Source organism: Lithobates pipiens, unplaced genomic scaffold, assembly GCF_037356315.1.
Source record: "Lithobates pipiens isolate NorthernLeopardFrog02 unplaced genomic scaffold, aLitPip1_a1.2 Scaffold_8, whole genome shotgun sequence".
In the NCBI taxonomy this organism is placed as follows: domain Eukaryota; kingdom Metazoa; phylum Chordata; class Amphibia; order Anura; family Ranidae; genus Lithobates; species Lithobates pipiens.
The window spans coordinates 149,673,772-149,694,471 of record NW_027507903.1 but is presented as its reverse complement, the minus strand read 5'-3'; the positions used below and the strand labels follow the sequence as shown (position 1 = coordinate 149,694,471).

The 20,700-nt window shown below is 40.5% G+C and overlaps 1 protein-coding gene across 1 annotated transcript in view; it reads right to left on the bottom strand.

The window, feature by feature from the left end:
- Positions 1-1,602: 1,602 nt before the first annotated feature.
- The window catches only part of TAF3 (TATA-box binding protein associated factor 3), a 155,164-nt gene continuing 136,066 nt past the window's right edge, over positions 1,603-20,700 (bottom strand). Inside the window, exons 5-7 of the mRNA XM_077472061.1 lie at positions 11,201-11,453; positions 7,511-7,617; positions 1,603-2,547 (exon numbers count right to left, since the gene is read on the bottom strand). Coding sequence (XP_077328187.1) covers positions 2,436-2,547; positions 7,511-7,617; positions 11,201-11,453 — 472 coding nt within the window. The 3' untranslated portion in view covers positions 1,603-2,435. The remainder of the gene's footprint in view (positions 2,548-7,510; positions 7,618-11,200; positions 11,454-20,700) is intronic.

The window sequence follows — 20,700 nt, the reverse complement described above, 5'->3', positions numbered from 1 at the left end:
AAAAAAAAAAATCGCAATAGCCATTTATTGATTGGTTTGCGCGACGAGCTCAAGAAGAGAAGAACAGAAGAACAGAAGGCGGCAAAGACAGCGGCGATAGAAGACCAGGCCACCGCTTGTAAAAGAGCTAGAAGAAGGCGCGGAGGCCCGGCAAGAAGAACCGAAGAGGGGGACAAAACCCCCTAATAGGGGGGCAAGACCCCCGAAGTCGGAAGAAGACCCCCGGGCGGCGACGAAGAAGAAAGCCGGGCTCCTCCGCTAGTAAAAGAGCTAGCAGAAGATAGCAGGGGAGTCTGGCGAGAAGACCCCCCAAGACGGAAGAAGATCCCGGAGCTGTGCAATAAATTGTGTGTTGTGTTTTATTTACATTTTTTTTCACAGGTGAATGGGTAGGAGTACATTGTACCCCATACTCATTCACATAGGGTGGGGGGCTGGGATCCGGGGGCCCCCTTATTAAAGGGGGCTCCCGGATTCCGATAAGCCCCCTGCCCACAGACCCCAACAACCAACGGCCAGGGTTGTCGGGAAGGTCTACAAAATAGGGGATAGTTTTATGGCATTTTTATTCATTTATTTTTTTACTAGTAATGGCGGCAATTTGCAATTTTTATCATGACTGACATTATGGTGGACAGATCGGACACTTTGCTATTTTTGGACACACATTTATACAGCGATCAGTGCGATTAAAAAATGCAGATTACTGTGTAAATGTGACTGGCAGTGAAGGGGTTAACCAGGAGGGGGTGAGGCGATCGTGGGTATCCCTGCAGACATAGAGTCCACAGGACCCGCAATCACACTCATGGAGCTTACGGCAGGGTCGCGCACGATCACACGGCAGCAAAGTTAAAGGGACGTACCTGTACGCCCATTTTCCTGTCCGTGCGGCGGTCGGCAAGTGGTTAAACAAGGATACAGTGTTGTAATGATTTTTACCTATGTGTGGAAAACTTCTAAGGCCTCTTTCACACTAGTGCAAATTCAGTCGTGCGATTTTGAGGCCGCGATTTTGAGGCCGCGATTTTAGGGAATTCCTGTGCAACTCGCATCAAAGTCGGACCAACGTACTACAGGGACTACTTTGAAGTCGCACAGATATGAATGGTACTCATTGGAAATAATAGGGTACAACTTGTCATGCGACTTTGCAGTCTCAAGTTGCAGGACAAGTCGCACAAGTGTGAAAGGGGCCTAAATCTGGCTATAGACTTTTGGGGGGGGGGGGGGGGACACACCCAAAAAAAACAAAACAGATTCCTCTATTATCAAAAACCAGGAGGATGCTGAACACCCGCCTGGGACACAGACCTGCTGATCGATGAAATGTTTTCCAACAGAAGTTAAAGGATCAGTTTCTGTACAACAAGGACAGGCTGCAAACTGATCGAAAATTTCCACCCATCTAATGCCCGTTTAGGTCTTCTGCTGTTTTATATGAATGCAATATTATGCTGTAATTAAGACAACGCAAAGAGACTGCATAAATGTTCTTATTCTGCTGTTCCACCCTTTCCTTAGATTGAATCATGCTAATGTAAAGTTATTCAACCATTTCTGGAACAGATACAGTTTACACAGTCAAGATTACAGCACAGATTACATTTTAAACACACTTTAATATATACAAAACATACTTTCTGAAGAAAGAGAACAAAAACGTGTTGCTGCTTTAAGCTGCTTTGTAAAATGGCTGTCACAACAGCACAAAAATGACTGTACACAGAATTTACACTTCTCTTGCGGATCCAGCGCAAAGTCAAGGGCACTGAACCAACATATGTCAAGTACAACACGAGACGCTTGGAGAGATGGTTAAAAAAAATAAATAAAATAAGACCAAAACAACTCTAAAATATATTACAATCATGGAACAGCTAGAAAAAAAATGGAGAATAGAAACATTTCTTTAAAAATATATATATATATATATTTCACAAAGCCGGGAGGTCATTTATTTATATTAGCAAAAAAAAAAAAATGGGGGAAAATGGTGTAAATAATAAAGAAATGATGTACTTGACACATACATAGCTATAGAACCGCGTCTGATTACGGAGCAGCAGAAGTGTCAAAAGCAAAATGGTTGCAGTCCAGTCTTTTTTTAAAATCATTCACTACATTTTACAGCTTGTACGGATTTATCAAATAGATTATAAGTTTAATTTGTGAAGACAAAAATACGTCTATTATACAAGAAAAGAGCACTGCTGGATCTATATAGGAGGCGGCTTTATTTGGGCCGGGTTCCTTGTGATGGGGTTTTCCTCAGATACGCTACGTCTTGGTTCTTTATCTGCTAGACAGACGTCAGCCTGAGGCCTAATGTCTTGTCTATCCAAAGCAGTCCACAGAACGGAATACATAGCCAAGCCACAAGTCCCTCCGATGAGAAGCACGGGGATGGATATGAAGAGAAGGGTTAGGTCTCATTAGTGAGCTTTGTGCTTCCGTTTTTTGTGCTTTTTGTCCTTCTTCTTGCTGTCACATTTGGTACAAAACCACTGATCAACTTCTGGTTCTGCAGTTAATCCAACGCAAGGCCTAAAAAGAGAAAAATACAGGACATCAAAAGATAAGCGTATTCATTTGTCACCTGAATGGTTAAAGCAATATTTAAATGCTTTCAATGAGCAGCAGACACACAGCACAGATTATATTTATCAACTGTCCTTTTAAAACTCATCAGCCAGTTGGCAAATTGTTTTTTTTTTTACCATTTCCTCTCTCCTTTCTAACTTTATTACTAGAATTGACCACTTACAGTCTGGACCAATTCTGGCATTACTCTCCTACATGTAAAAAAAAAACCTTTTTTTGCTAGAAAACCATTTAGAATATATATATATATATTTTAATATATTTACGTTTTTTTAGCAGAGCCCCTAGAGAATAAAATGGTGGGTGTTACATATTTTTATGTCACACGAAATTTGTGTAGCAGCTCTTCAAATGCAATTTTTTTTTGTAAGAAATACACTATAACGATAGTGTATTTTACACTATCATAGTGTATTTCTTACAAAAACACAATACCCAATTGTTTGCTAAAATATAAAAGATGTTTTGGCCAATAAATACCAAACCTAACATGCTTCAAAATGTTGTTCGTCCATGGGACAACACCAAATTATAAAGTCTAGAAATCTCCATAGGCAACACTGTCAAAGCCTTTACAGTTATCAGTGGGGTTTTCTCAAATTTGACTGCAAAAGTAGAAATACATGTCATACTAGGGAAGGAAGGGGCATTCTTTCATTGGTTTTCCAACAAAACAGTACAGCTGTGCAACTGCTGGATTCACTTTGTGTGACCCCCGTGGGGCTTTAAACACAGTCATTTTTTCCTATGGGTCCTTCTACGGTCACTAACTCTAAAATGTGGCTGGGCCCTTCCTCTTCATCATATACAATGCAGAACCAACAGTCACATTACTCGGATCAAACAAGGCCACTGGTCCATTATAATAGGTGATGGTGTTAGCAAGATGGTACTGCAATAAGAACAATGAGAACCCGGGAAGAAGAGTGGCTTGGAGAATCTGGTGGTCACCAATGAACTGGTAGGGACGAAGAGCACAAAGACTGTGCATTAAGTTAAACATTTTTCTGTGTGAGCCCATCCAAATAAGCAATATTTTCTTAAGCGATTATATATATAAAATTTTCATACTTGCCTATGTGGATGGAGCATCAGACCGATGCTGCAGCTGTCCCTTACCCCTCTTCACTGAGAACCGAGCCACCGAACACCGCCGATGGCTAGGTTCCTTTACCTCCCCGAGTAGAAAGATGCTGCCTGTCAGTCATCGTGTCTGCTCCTCCATGCTCATTGGAGCACTGAGCTGTGAAGGGGGGGGGGGGGGGCGCGTCTCAGCGGCTCGCCAAGACTGCCATCAATCAAGGCAGCTGGTGGATCCAGACTTCGGAAGTCGGGATGACGCTCTGCCTCAACTGAACTTGGTGACGTCAGCGGAGAGCGGACTTCAGACCACTCTCCTCTGAAAATAGGTCACAGGAGTGCAAAATGAATTGCACTCCTGTGACCCAGAGGAGAAGCCCAGCCAAACAAGCTCAGGCTGGACTTCTCCTTTAAATTAGCTGGAGGGGGAGAGAGACAATTCTAATTATATATTCAATGCCCAGTGTTATGCTTTAATGAATCATGAGAAAGATAAGGGAGAAATCTCTTGTAGAAATATTGCTGGTTATAAAACATTAGCCTTATTGAGCTTGCACATCATGCCCTTAATGTCATTAGGCCCCATTCAATGAAAGAGTGCAAATAACAGTAATGATATGCAAAATGCAGAAGCCCAGGGCAACCCAACATCAAATCACTAAAGATACATTTATGCAGATTACTAAAACGAAGCTGTAGTGACTGTTTTTCGTCTCAATAAATATAAAAGAGCGTTTCAGTGACAAGACACACTGTGAAAGTGTCCCAATGGCAGAAGTATGAACCATCATTGAATGTAAAATACATTGAGATATTAGAATCAACTCAAACAAGAAAGTTTTCAAAGGAAATTAAAATAAAAACTAGATATTAAAGAGGAGTTTCCCCGGAAAAAAATAAATAAAATAAAAGTCAGCAGCTACAAATACTGCAGCTGCTGACTTTTAATAATCGGACACTTACCTGTCCCAGGGTCCAGCGATGCAGGGGAACGAATCCCCGCTTGTTCCCCCCCTGCTCTCGGTGGCGCCGGCATTCTAACTGTGGGCACCCGGCTGTGGCTTCAGCGCCGGCCACCCACTGCGCATGGACGAGCGACGCGTCGTGATTGGCGGCACGGTCAGCTGGGACCTGTCTTGTGTCCCAGATGACAGGAGGGAGGGGGTGGAGCTGAGCCCTTCCTGCGCCGAGGGGAAGTGACGTCAGGAGCCCAGGCACTAAAGGAGGCAGACTATGAGGGACCCCCTAGCAACAGGCATTTAGAGGCGAGTTAAAAAAAATTTTTTTTTAGGAATTTTAATCATTTTTTTTTTTGTGTGGAACACCACTTTAAAGATCTCGACTTCTTGCTTTTTGGTAATGTACACACCTATCACATGCTAAAGATTATCTATGATAGAGATGCTTTCACGTGCCAAAGATCAGGCACTGTGCTAGATGGAATGAAAGCATTTAATGTGTTCCTTGCACAGGGTCATTGAAATGTAAAACAATCACATATCATACATTTCCACCAGCAGCCCGATTCTCCTGCAGCCGCTTCAGGGCTCCCCTGGGCGCTGCAAGTATTCACGTACCTCTGGTTATGTGAATACCTGCACCCCCTACCACTTAATGTGGTTCCTCCTCCTGCCAGCTCAGACATCACTACAGGACATCCCAGCTGTTGGGAGGTACCATAACAAGAGGCGGGGTAAACAAATATTTGACCCAGCCAAATCAATTGAGAATCTGCAGAAAATGGTGAGCTGTGAGGTGGTGGCTTTTCAAAAATGGGCTCCCAAAAGGAAGTACATGCAATTTTATACTTACCCTGTGCTGCCAGAAGCATTTTAATAATCTTTAAAAAGCTATATTAAATGCAATTTTTTTTTTTTAATAAACATTTTATACTTACTCGCTCTGTGCATTGGTTTTACACAGAGCAGCCCCGATCCGCCTCTTCTCAGGGCACCCAAGCAGGCTCGCTCTCGAGCCCCTGCTCTGCGTGTCCATTCACACACACAGCCCTGACTCAGCCTCGCCCCCTCTCTCTCCTCATTGGCTCACTGGCTGGCATTAATAGCAGGTAAGTAGTAAGGCTCTCGTGTACATTGCTGGATTGCGATGGAGCTTAGGTAAGTATTAGAGGGGGCTGCTGCAGAAAGGTCGTTTTTTTACCCTGTCGCATAGAATTGGGGGGGGGGGGGGGGTGGGGAGCTGTACAGAGGTTTATTACCTTCATGCATAGACTGGATAAGGGTAAAAAACCTTGAGCCTTTAATATCACTTTTAGGCTGGCCTCAGACATAACACTGTCCTTAGACATATAAGCAATCTTTTTTTTAGGATCCTTTCACACTATACTGCACACAAAAAATAAAAAAAACACAGCGACACCGAAAACGCATGTGCACTGACAGGTATTTAACATCAATTTTCAATCACACCGTTTCATCACACTGCATTTTCATGCAGGTTGGCAAATGTTTTCATGTCATCTGCCATGAACTGACAGTTCCCTGGAAGGGTCAAAAAACTATTTATAGGTTTCATATCTTTACTTTCAGTTGTGTTGTGCGTACATGTGGTCATGTGCGCTGCTTTGCTTTAACCCCATCCTGCCCCGATATATTATAGGGTCGGTATGCCTGGTGGGTGGGGAGGTTCGGCGGTCATGTAGCTACTGTGATTGGCTGTAGCTGAACCCGCCCTCTTCTGTGCTAGAAGCATGCAGTGAGCGCACTCTCAGCACAGAAACACTGGCAGCACAGTGACGCATATGTGCAGCATGTGGGCATTAAAGCTTATGGCACCACATGTGTAGGCGGGAGGTAAAAGGCTAAATGCAGACCGGTCGCGTATTAAAGTAATGCACATGTACACATTATGGCATGAATGAATCACATAGAAAACCATTGCTTTCTTATTATGCGACTTATTATGGAGCGGACACGCACACTGCACATGGTGCGATTGAGTCTTTATACAAAAAAAAAAAAAAAGACTGCTCCATGAACAAACGTATGTGTTAGCATCAGATCATTTCAAAACAAAGCTTCCAGACAAAGCCGTGCATCGGTATTGCGTATGATCTTTCGACTATGTTGAGATTGAAAAATCAACAATTTTCAGCCCTACAGATTGTTTTTTTTTTTTAAATGATGTTGGTCTTCGCAAGATCTCCGTTATGATCAAAGGAGGTTTAAAAATGCACTTTTTTTTTATAAAGCTGTCTAAAGCCTATGAGTAGCTTAACAAAAAAACAAAAAAAACAAAAGAAAAACGTTTTTATAAATAATTCTGATTTTAAATGCAGGAGTAACAGCCTGTTAAAAATAAAAATAAAAATTGCAAAAAAAAAAAGCAATAGTGCTGATCTCTGGTCAATCTCAGCATTTGTGACGTTTCCCGTCAATCAGTATTACCTCGTTTATGCACCGTACAGATAAACAAAGCCTCTTAGCTTTCTTGCCATTATCAGTAAATATAAAAGGTGCAAAACATGCTCTATGTTTTTAAATGGAATGTTATGACCAAGAGCCATTCAAGCATTGCGCAATTTAACAACTCTTGCCTTGGAAGAAAATTTCTACGTACATAAACCTGCCTATGCATTGTTTTAAACAAACAACAGCTAATACCTGTATTTAAAGAATGTACATATTAATTTTTTTATGTAAAATATTAAACACAGCAAGTACAGGTCAGCCAAATGGCAGTGATTTTTCACAACTAAACTTTATAAATGTTTTTAAGGTCAGGAAATGTGTGGCTTGTAAGACCAAGGCATGCCATATTGAATGCGATTTTACTTCATTAATCATATCAGCTGTCAATATCTTACCAGTGGTACCAATCGTCACATCCATCACAGCCAATCATTGGACTACCATCATCTGCTTTATTGCATCCTGGACAGATCCAGATCTGATTGCCCCATTCATCTCGGATCTACAAATAGAAAAATATGCTGTAAAGGCCTACATGGAACAACCCAACATAAAACACACTGGAAAATTCCACAAATTGTGGACTTTTTTTGACATAAAAAAAAAATATGCTGGTCATCAGACCAGGGCTTGAAGGCAGATTACATTAACGTTTGGAAGGGAAAGGCCCTGGCACCATGCAATAAACTATTATCTGCATTTACTTACTGCAGAACGCGGTATTTAAACAGTTTGCTCAAATTTGACTGTACACATGCACAAAAAAAAAAAGAAAAAAAAAAAGAAGAAAAAAAAAAAGGAGGCTCAAAAAGGAACCCATACCATTTACTACAACTGTCAGTGAAAAGCACTAGTAAAAACATCACAATCTCTTACAGCTAAAGCAAAACTATAGAAATTAAGAGTGTAAACATCTGTTTTCATTTATTTGAGGTAGTTATATAGAGCCGACAATGTACGCAGTGCTTTACATACATTGATACATTGTGCATTTACATCAGTCCCTGCCCTTAAGGAGTCAACAATCTAAGGTCGGTCCCTCATGTGCATGGGACCAATTAAGAAGGTGTCTTTGGCGTGTGGGAAGAAACCAAAGTACCCAAGAGAACATCCACGTCAGCACAGGAAGAACAAGCAAACTCCATGCAGGCAGCCTTGCGGTTAAGATTTCTGCTTTCCAGCACAATAGGTCATAGGTTTAATTCCTGTGCTGCGCCTGTTCAAAAATTATATATAATCAAAACACCAGTATCTTGAGAATGGTTTCTCAGCCAGGATCTTTCCTAAAGCTGGCCATAGATAGTTCGAACCGCAGCCTGTTCAGAAGGGACCCATCACCATTTGAACCATCAATGGGCAGGCTGATTGTACCCAAGTCGATTCATCGGTTGACTTGGGTACAGCCAGCATATCGGCTTTCTAGCATGTGATTATTACCCGTGACTATAGCCACTGGCAATAATCACTGTGTTCATTCATTTTTTGCTTATAGCGCAGTGTTGCACGACCGTGCAATTGTCAGTTAAAGTAACGCAGTGCCGCACTGCAAAAAAAAAAAAAGGCCTGGTGATGAAGGGCGTAAAACCTTGGAGGTCAAGTGGTTAAATTAACCTTTAATTCCTCCATCCACTATGTTTGCATGGATTGAGGAATCTGTTTTTACCAAGTGGAAGTTCAAGCCTCTGCTGATGCCAGCTTTGGCTGTAAGGTGCTATCAGTAGTTGTCTAGTTATGGCATTATCTTTTTTATGGTACTGTTGGCATGTTTGCCCCTTTTGCCACCCCTCATTTTTATGTATTGTTTTTGGACATCTCAGCCATCTTCTCTATAGCAGTTTCCTGTACAAGAAGAAATTTTTGACAGTAAAATCGGTTTCTTGCAGTACAGTACAAGAGACAGGACCCTCCTTTAACTATGTCTACAGCCTAGCTGCCAGTGTTGCAATATATGCGTGTATACACACTTGTATGTGTGTAAATTATTGCACTCAAAAGTGTTTATTTTTTGTTTTTTATGGCTCTGTACCCCTTCGCTGTATTACTGATCTTTATGCAGCTGTGTGTACTTTTCCATAAGCAACAATGCACCCGTGTTCAGATCAATAAAAAAGTTGTATTTTTTTAATTAATTTTTTTTTATTTAATTTTGAGGTTTTTTTTTACTCCCATGTACAAGTGGTCTTATTATAATTTTCATATATACCGTTTAATTATTCTATGTAACTGTGAAGCACATTCCCCACCTTAGAGACATAAATGTGGTTGGAATATTTGCATACAGCTCCAGTTACAGGAGGAAATCCAATAGAACATTTTATAAGTATTTGAATACTTGCAATTTTTACGTAGGCCAACATATTTATGTTAAATCAGGAGGAACGTTCTCTTTAAAAATACACTTTATTAGACTTGCTATGTTCCAAGCTTTGTATTTTTACTTATTAGCCAAACACTCCTATTCAACTTGCTGATAACATCAAGGGTATAAAACGTTGTTACTGAGTAACTTTCCATTTACTTTATGACATCGTTGTCACTTTGAAATAAAGGACAAGTAAAATTAAACTGGAAATGTAGCCCTACTGATGAGGTAATGTTCACCACTTTAATTCTGTTAGAAAATTGCCTTACCTGCAATACATTCCAATTTGTCCCCATATAACAGTAGTGCTGACCTAATACCACCCAATGTTTTCAAGCAATGTGAACAATTAGACCAACCATATCGTTTTTATTTTTTTCAAAGAACCACCAACCAGGAGGGTCACATACTTAGACCCAATGAAGACAGATACAACCCCAATTCAAAAAAAATAAAAAATAAAATAAAAGTTGGAAAACAGAAAACATCCAATGTTTAAACTGAGAAAATGTACAATTTTAAGAAAAAAAAAAAAGTAATTTTGAAATTAATGGCAGCAACACGCTTCAAAAAAGTTGGTTCAAGGCCATGTTTACCATGGTAAAGTGTCCCCTCTCCTTTTAACACTCTGAAAACATTTGTAAACTGAGGAGAGCAGTTGCTAGAGCTTTGTGAGGGGAATGTTGTCCCATTCTTTCCAGATATAGAATTCTAACTGCTCAACAATCCTGGGTTGTCTTAGTCGTATTTGTTGTTGCAAGATGCACTAAATATGTTCAGTTGGTGAAAGATCTGGACTGCAGTCAGGCCAGTTAAGCACCTGCACTTTTCTACTCCAAAACCAGGCTGTTGTCAGAGGCAGTATATGGTTGTGGAAAGCCTTTCACGACAAGTAAAGTGTTACTAAACACTCTTTTTTTACATTAAACAAAACATGACATACTCACCTACTTTGTGCAGTGGTAATGCACAAAGCAGCCAGGATCATCCTCTTCTCTGTACCCTCTGTATTGCTGCAAACAAGGTTTTTTACTTTCATGTAAAGAATGCATGAAGGTAAAAAACCTTGTGCCTTTATAACAGTGTTCATAACAATTATAAGCAATACCAGTGTAAAAGGAAAAAAAAAAAAATAGAGCACGGAAGGGTTCATTTGCGTACAGTTTTGCATGACTGATCAATTGGCAGGAAAGTGGCACAGTACTAAATAGCAAAAAATGCTCTGGTCAAGAAGGTGGTAAAATCTTACGAAGGACAAGTGGTTATTTTAGTCCAGTCACCTGATCCTGTGTAAGGGAGCGCTTGACAACAGCTGTAAATTCCGAGAGTTGTGATGTCACCCATAGATACAAATGACCCAGCCGTTGTTGGCGCTCTCCCCTGTAGCAGCTGCGTACTGACACAGGGAAGCCAGAGCTGCAAATCACATGACCAGACCAAAGCAGATTAAAAAGTGGTAAATACACATATTTTTTTTTTCCTACAAAGGATATACAGGATATATAGAAGGGAGGGGGGGGGGGGGGGTAGGGAAAGTTTTAAAAAAACAGTTAATGTTTGGCTTTTCTTCTACTTTAATGTTTACAATTTTAAGTTAAAAGTAATTAGAGAATTCTCGACTACTGAGCAGTGAAAATTATTTAATGTTTATAACTCTACATCTATGTGGAATAGGAATAAATACATGCTGTAAAGAAAAAGGATTAATCCTGACCACACTTACCACGTAGGTGCTGACTGTCTCGGTGACCACACTCCTGTAAGGAGCCTTCGAGTTTTCTTTGTTTGGTGCAGGGGTAGCAGGAGGTGGATTTGGAGCTGGTGATGCAGCTGCAGGGGCAGGAGGGGCTTGGACAGGAGGAGGCACAACAAGAACTGGAATTGGTGCTGGAGATGGGGCAGGTGGAGGTGATTTAGGCAAGGATGGTGTTGTAGTTGCCTTTACCTCTGGAGTGGATACCACTTTGCTGATGACACTAGGAAAAAAAAAAAAAAAAAAGACAAAAAAAATTATTAAATCTGGATCTTTTCTTTCAAATATAAAAAGAGGATTCCAATGATTCAGCAGCATATAAAAAAAAAAACCTTATCTGTATACAAAAAAAGTACAATGAAAGTCAAACAATGTTTATGAAAGTTTAGAGAATTGGCACAAATAATAAAAGGTGTAGATAAAAGGAGGTCAATAAAAAGACAGCTAGACCTGACTTATGAACATTATTTTCCATTCTCCTTTTTCTCCAGTTTTCTTCCTATTAACATCGTACTTCAATGTTGAAGTCTTTGGTCCACATTGGACTTTGAAAGATTGAGAATTTTTGTAAAGAAATATCTATGGACTGGGTTTAGGACTTTTAATAATGCAGATGTTATACTTCTTTAAATAATGATGGACATACTAACTCATCCCATCTAATTTGTATACTTGAGGGAAAAAAAAAAAAGTTTCAACAATCCCCAGCCAGGGTTCTCTGGTGCAGATAGCCGGGTTGTAGAAGGGGCATATCGGCCACCGAGCCTCATACCACCGAGATCAATGCAATGAAATGTTTCTTCTATGTCTGAACCCTCTTCCCGTCTTCCTGACAGCGGGTGTCACCTAAATTTTACATCGAAGTTCTCTTGGCATCTTTATGAACACCTCTTTGCTGAGGAAGCACATTTGTAAAATGAAAAGTAGCCCCTTTGCAGTCTACAACTGTATGTTCTGTTCTCTATGCCATGCGACAAAATGGATTGGTATGCATCCAGTGGTTGGTATTTGTGTAAGCCGCTCCAGAGAAATGTAAATTAACTCATATGTCTACTGTAGATAGGGCGCAACATATAGGGGGTTTTGTTTATATTTATATGAATCCTTTTTAAAGCTTATTATATTTAAAATAATCAATCAACCAGATCTATGTTGGGTTGATTTGATACAAATAAAACTTTGTAAAGTCCCTTTAAACTCTTTTCACACTAGCCAACTCCAAAGTGGTGTAATTTTCAGTGCAACTTTGGAGTCTAACTTTAATAAGACTTTTTCACTCTCTGGAATTGAAGTGGTGTCAGTCGGATCAAAGTAGTGCAGGAACCTTGTGCAGCGACTTCAGTAGTGTCAATTGGAACGGCTCTCAGATGCATGGCATTTCACATGTCCTGCGACTTTGGGTCTCACAAGTCGGATCCCAAGTTGCACAAGTGTGAAAAGAACCCTAACCCTTTTTGGTAGTCAGTCCAGACAGTAAAAAGTTCACCTTTTTTGCTACATTTTGGGATGTGGTGCTACATTATCTTAATTTGGATTCTTGACATTATTTTGGCTGAAGAAGAAAAAAAACCATTAAAAAAAACCAAACAAACAGTGTACAGCCAGATTTAATCTCGGTTGTGGTTAAAAAAAAAAAAAAAAAAAAAGTGACAAGTCTTCACCAACCCCAAAAAATGTTTTCTAATGTATGTATGTATGTATGTATGTATGTATGTATGTATGTATGTATGTATGTATGTATGTATGTATGTAGGTACATTTAGTCTCGGTTCACACTGGTCTGATGTGGGTAACCCTACGATTCATGCCTGTTCCCACCCCGCACCTGAATTGCACACTGGTTCACACTGAGATCTGCTGGGGGTATCAACGTAAAGTTATTATTCACGATTTATATAGCGCCAACAGTTTACGCAGCGCTTTACAATGTATAGGGGGGACAACACAATTACAGTACAATACAAAAAGGTACAGGAGGGCCCTGCTTGTAGAGCTTACATTCTAAAGGGAGGGGGTGGTGGTACAAAAGGTAATAGCTGCAGAGAATGGTTTGATGGGGGTGGTAAAGTTAATGACATCCCAGATCTGTTCGCAGAACGCAATGTGAACTGTCAAATGGTGCAGGAATCGGATCGAATAGGTAAGAACACCCAATGCAATCCGATTCCAGTGCGGGCCAAAGAAAAGATCCTGCACCATTTTGGTGCAAATGCAATGCGATGCGATTTTAACCATAATTGCCACAAGTGTGAATTCAGCCTTAATGGCAACAAACACAACGCACCATGTTTTAACCCTTTGTAAAACCATTCTATTCCAGGCTTTGCAGAGTCTTTACAATAGACACCATGATACACAGGTGTAAATGGTCTCTTCGTTACTCAGGTTACCTGCTAGTCATATGCTAAATTCTACACTTTGAGTCTAGGAGGATGTCTACAAAACAAAGTAACGTGCCTTTACTTTTCCCTTTAAGTCCTTTAAGATAAGAATGTTATGGCTGAACAAAAAGTGTATGCTGGTGCTATTACCCTGGAATTTGCATCAACAGGAACCAGACAAATAGGACAATACAAATCGCACATGAAAGGTAGCACCGTAAGATTATTTCTAACATCAATTATAGGAAATTATAGTAATTGTGTGCGACAGAAACAGACTTGACATTGCTAGTATTGTACAACTAAAATGCCATATTTCCATGTATTTAGACACTATTAGCTTGATTTATATATTATACGGATACTGCTGTAGCTTTCTGTAAAGAAATTAGCCGACAACGAGTGTCAATTTTAAACACACAACATTAAAATAAGTTAAGCAAACTAGATTGCATAAAAACGCAGGAAAGAGAAAAGACCAGCAAAATAAAATCCACATACGCAGCTGCAGAGTCTACACATTATGGAAATCACAATTATAATTGCAAACGCAGTTCTAAAAACAAGCTTGGACCACATGAGATCAGAACTGTTCGTTTCCCTGCCGATTAAATAGGAACAGTGGTATGCATTAACAATAAGCAAAGTCATTTGTATTCAATGTGATTAAAAATAATTAAACACACATAAAGAAGTGCAGACATCATAATCAGTAAATATGGAGTCTGGAGTTTAAAACAAAATGTGGGAACTACTCGAACATTAATAGAGACCAATTTTAGTGCTGATAATTTTTATCTCCAAGATGAAGGAGTGTCTACATCTTTCAGCTTCTAACATTAAAAGACATTACAAATATTTGCTAATTCAATACTTCCTTCCTGAAACGATTCTAGGAGCAAAGGATTTCTGGCAGGCAGAAAGGCAAACGCGTAAACACTGTAACTTCAGCAGTTAAAATGTTTCCTGCTGACTTCCTTAGTAGTGTCAAGTAGAGTCTACTCAAAGTTTAATATATAGAGCCTTCAGGCCAGCATCCAAGCCAACATGGACACACAGGTAAACAGTCCAAAACACCATTTCTAATCCCTTCCACCGATACGAACATGAAATTTAACTTTATTTCTGCGGCTCTTCTCAATGCTTTTATCAATTTAAAAAAAAGGGACACACTACAATGTTGGGCTTACTTATGTTATAGATCTTTAACAGTTTAAAATATTTTCTTCCATAGCAAATCCAAACGGCAAGTCAAGCAGTGTTAATTTCATCGACCATAATAAATTTCGTCAGCTGCATGTTTTCAGTGACGAAAACGAAACGAAAAGTTAAATTTGAATTTAGTCAATTGACAAAAACTATGACGAAAATAAATTCCAAATTTAAAAAAGGAACATAGAATGTTATGCATAGAATGCATGAAGGTAAAAAAAAAAAAACCTTCAGCCTTTACAACAACACACTTTAAGTGGTGTTTCAGCTGCAAAAAAAAAAAAAACACATTTTTTTTTTTTTTTTTAGTCAGCAGCTACCAACTGCTGACTCTTAATAAGGACACTTGCCTGTCCAGGGAGCCTGGGATGTCGCCCCCTCCGAGGCCGATCAATCCATCAGCTCAGATGAAGGCGCCACCATTGTAACTAAAGGAAACCGGCAGTGGAGCCTCCAGGTTTTCTACTGTGCATGCGCGAGTCGCACAGCTCTTTCTGAATGGCCCGTCGTCTTCTGGGACATGCACAGGACCCAGAAGGCAGTGGGGTGAAGGAGGAAATGACACTATGGGCTGAAAATAGAATTTTTTTTTTTTTTTTTTTTACATAATTATCCAAAAACGAGTGGTGGAGGGGTGGTCATTCCTTTAAGAACAACTTGTAAAATAGGGTGGAACTTCATTACCCGGCTATAGTAGTATGACGTCCGCAGGAGGGATCTCCCATCCTGGGTGGGTATCATATGACGTCCTGGGCTTCACGGCAATCTAGGGGGTGCGCACCTGGCGCATTGCTCGGGACCCGCTGTGCTCAGGACACACGATTGCCTGTGAACACAGCAGGACTGTGGATCTCTGTGTGTAAATACACAGATCCATGTCCTGTCAGGTGAGAGGAAACCTATAGTGTGTTCCTAGTACAGAGGAACACCGATCGGTCTCCTCTTGTGAGTCCCCGCCGCCTACAGTTAGAATCACTGAAAAATAAAAATTGGTCTGGGCAGGAAAGGGGTGAAAATGCCCTGTATTGAAGCAGTTAAAAACCGGGCCTATTTTTTCAGACTCTGTTTACAAGTTAACATAATTGATTTTTTTTTTTTGCTAGAAAATTTATTAGGAACACCAAACATTATATATTTTTTTTTCAGCTACCCTAGAGAATAAAATAGCTGTCGTTGCAATACTTTGTCACACCGTATTTGCGCAACGGTCTTATAAGCATGCTTTTTTTTGGAAAAAAATACTTTTTTGAATGAAAAAACTAAAAAGCCAGTAAAGTTAGCCCGATTTTTTTTTTATATTGTGAAAGTATGTCATGCCGAGTAAATTGATAACCAACATGTCATGCTTCAAAAATGCGCCCGCTCATTGAATGGAGACAAAGTTTTACCCTTAAAAATCTCCATAGACGACATTTAATAATTTCTACAGGTTACCAGTATTGATTTACAGAGGTCTAGGGCTAGAATTCTGATCTTGCTGCGAATCCACCGGAGTCCACGTTTATCTGAAAGCAGACACCCATTGAATAAGATACCGGGGGTTATGACAGCAGTTTGAAGATATTCCTCTTCAAACTGCCGACGTAAGACAACATCTGGCGATCCGCAAATGGTTAAATAATGTATTACAATTTAACTAAACCCATGGGATTTTAGTCGACTAAAATGAAAATGGCATTTTAGTCAAAGGACCAAAGAATAAACAAAAGGGCTCCGTGCAAAGAAGACACTTAATGCGCACCAACTTATCTGCTGCCTGCACCACTGAGCTCCGCTACCCAAAGAATCAAGAAATTACACATTTCAGAAGTGTTGGATACCAGCTCCCCTGCTGTATAATATGGGTTCTCCCACCATCCTACTTAACTGCTGTGTGCTGTATTGATGTAGGGTCTGGCAGGAGGAACACAATAAACAGGAGTTAGGGACCACAAATGTGGGACTCCTGGTAGTGTCAGATTCTGCAGATTCTTTACCAAACTTTCATTTTTACTTTGCAGGTCCATCTTGATCTTGTGTGGCATACAAGCTCCAAAAACCTAGAGTTAATGAGAAATATGAGGTATGTCTAAAAAGTTTGGTAAATGTCATCAGAAGACAAGCAAAATGGAAGAGACAAATTACTTTTATTGGCCTTCAAAATAATTGCCATCCTTCACACCACATTTTTGCAAACGTTCATTAAGCTTCAGCAAAGGCCACTTTTAGGAATCGATCACAGAACCGCTATCACACATTCTTGGATTGGCGATCAACATTTATCTTGATCTTGGACTTTTGCGGGCTACTGATTGCCACTTGGATTCTGGATCAAACTGGTAGCACCAGGTTTAATCACCTGTGACGATGGTTCACAGAAAGGATGGATCCTGGTCACACACGGTAATGAAATCTCCAGAGATTTCCATCCATTTTGCTTTGTTCACCTGTCAGCTTGTGTGGCACAACTAGGGAACAGATGTTACGCTTAGCCAAATCTTCAGGGACGATGGTGCGCACCATGTCCTTGCCAATGCCCAATTCTTACTCCATCAATTGCAGAGTCGCCGACCACTTCCAAGGTTCTGCTGGTCGATGGATGACCAGAACATGGATCATCCTCAGCCGTTTCCTTTCCCTCGCGAAAGCACTTGAACCAGCCGTAAACGTATTTTTTGTTTGTGGCTTACATTCTATACACTTGCACAACATTTCATGCATCTCTGTTGCCGGTTTCCCCAATTTGTAGCAGATCTTGATGTTCACTCGTTACTCCATTGCACTGTGCTCCTACCCCTCACAAGGACTACGTTAGACTGCCTGAAGTGGGTTTACCCCGACGGTCAAGTGTACTCCACGCTATGTAGCACTTCTCAACGTGTCTCTGAATAGCCATGTGTATGCTTGAGCACCTGGCCTATGTTGCCACTGAGATATCGGACCATTCACCAAACTTTTTAAACACACCTCATACAGCAACCAAAGGAAAATTTGCTTTGGTAAGTGCGACATAGTAATATCATGATGCACTATAACTAGATTTACACAGATGTTGGTGGAATCAACATGCAGGTCCATTCTTAGATGTAGAATGTAAATAGTGTTTCATTTTGGCAAGACTGAGCCTTGTGACCTGCAGATTATGCAGAAATAGTGCCAACTCTATACGTTAACTTCCACATGAGCAACACAGTTCAAATCAGCCACATCACCATAGTTTGCCAGCTAAGAAAATTACACCAACAGCCAGCTGCAAGACGGCTTGTTTATTTGCGGTGATTAGGTTTAAATTCCTGTGGCGCTTGCTTTCTTAAATGGGCTACATTATTAACTTCTGTGGCTAAGAGCTAGAAAAAAAAATGCCTTCAACCCATCTCTACCTGCCGAAGGCTGTTTCTCATTGTACGGTTTCATCATAAAATTCAAAGCAGAAATCAGATTTCACAGATTTCTTTCATCCTAGGTCTCATTGCCAAATAAAGACTCGAAGATATGAGCTTTTATTTACAATATAGGCTATAAATCAAAGGGTTAAAACAAGTTCTCGCCCTATATGCTGTACACCGCTACTACTTTTTTTGCTTTATGCAGTCACTCAGCAGTCTTTAATGCGGCTATCCAGCTCTTAACAGTTTTTATTTCTTGGTAATAAACCACTAAACTCCACATTGTAAAATAATTTGGAGGCCCATTAGCACAGCAATAAACATGGACTGTCGCTGCCAGAGAACCATTGTTTAACTTTTCCCAAACAGTGGTTTACCCTTCCACATTCTTCTCCCTGCAGTATCATTTCTTCCTCCTCATTTAATTCCAATGCAGGTTCTCCTTCATGGGCTTCTGTTGAATGAGCAATCTCTAGCAAAGTAACCAACACCGCCCACAGCTGTATCCCACAATAGGCCCATGCTGCTAGCATTACGTTTTCTGAAGGATTTGGTCACGCTGCCCTAACTGCTGCAGACACTAGCCTTATTCATAAAAACGTGCAGAAGGAGGGATTTTCAGCAGGATTCCTTTACCTGTTTCCCCACCACAAAACAGTGAAATAAATAGATTGGGTCATAAGATGCTTGGCCTGAAATGCAAACCAACAGCTTGACAAGTCAATAAAAAGCCACCCATTCTTACTCAAACACTGAGAAAGCTAAGGTTAAGGGCAAACACTATTTGAATATGACCATGAGGGGCACCTTAATGAACCGTAGTCTTCAATTTCAGAATACAAACACTAAGGTTAGTGCTATTTAAATGGCCAGGCCAAAGCTGAGATGGGATGGGATGCCTACCTTTATTTATGCAGCTTAAAAACAGCAAATGGTGAATGCTGAGCTCTGATAACCTTTATAATACATTAGAGCAGAAGAATAGAAATTTGGATCAACACTACAGATAATCAAGGAGCTTGCAGGTTCTAAAAAACAAAACAATCTGCATTTATTTAAAATGTCTTAAAAGAGAAGTACAGCCAACGCTTGATTAGCTGTGCTTCTCCTGTGGATCACAGGAGTGCAGTTCCTTCTGTGACCCGTTTTCAGCAGACAGTGGGCTGACGTCACAGAGCCAGTCCAGGCTGGGGCAAGATCCCGACAATCTGGTCGTGATCCGCTCACAACTCTGGACTCAGCCTGAGCCAACTGCTCCGGCCCCCTCCACAGCCCAGCGCTCCAATGAGCAGGGAGGTTGTTGTTGAAAGAGCAGGGAGCACTAAGAACCGCGCAACAGTGGTATTTGATTGCTCAGTTCTCAGTCTAAACGCCGTACACACGATACGAAAATCGGAAGTAAAATTGTCAAAACGATCTTTCCATATCCAAATCGCTAGTGTGGTGCTTTCGACAGCCGATTCCGGTTTTTCATTAGATAAAAGCTAGATGTGCAGACTATAAAATTTTTGTCATACGTGAACGCAAGAATTTTCGTATGGTGAGTAACCTCTTTAATTTCGACATGAGACTAGCATGCAACAAAAAACTGACTTTCGGTCATCCGGAAATCTAATAGTGTGTACGAGGTTTTAGCGTCGGCAGAAGACAGATGCAGCATCGGACAGATGATTGCACTAACCTAGGGAAGTACGATTCTTAAAAAAAAAAAAAAAAAAATCTCATACGTCCCTAAACTTTGAAATAACTTAGAAATCAAAATACAATAAAATTAACAGTTCAAGCTTAATATACATTGTAAGGACTGTCAGACACAAACATCAAAGCAGAGAGATCCATCCATTTGTGATTAGTTTTTACCAGGATTGGAGGGATATCACTCTGGGGACGTGTACTTGTGACAGTGCATAGTAAGAATCTCCAATCAATTGCTGTGTTTCAACAGCAATAACAAAGGAAAATCTCCTTGGATGACAAACAGAAATTTTGTAGTATTTTAGTTGTAGGCTAAGCTCATCCACTGGTATTAAGCTAATGTTAAACTGTAGGTTCACCTTTAATGACACGTGGCAAAAACATCCCAAAGCATTACAGAGCCTTCAGTACATTAGCATGTAGAGCTCTGTTTTGTAAAAAGCTGCTTATTTCAATGCTGTGATCTCTCTGTCTGGCATATGGCAGGACATATTAGGCTGTAAACCAATGCCAAACTATGGGTGCTGCTCCAACAGTTTCTCTTCTACAGTAAACAGCTGGAAGTGCAGGCGAGGATGGAGCTCATCCCAACTTTGTGGATACCAATACAGAGAGAAGAGTTCTATAAGCCACACATCACTACAAGATCCTGTATGTGAAAAGTGAAAGAGCCTCAGCCCAGGCTCTATCCAGGCCAACGACCAACGCCCACCCATCCCCATTATTAAGCGCCATGGGCATGGCGAAACGCATCTGTGGTAAAATGGATAGAGCCCAGGCTCAGGCCATTTTTACATACAGGTTATTGTAGTGATGT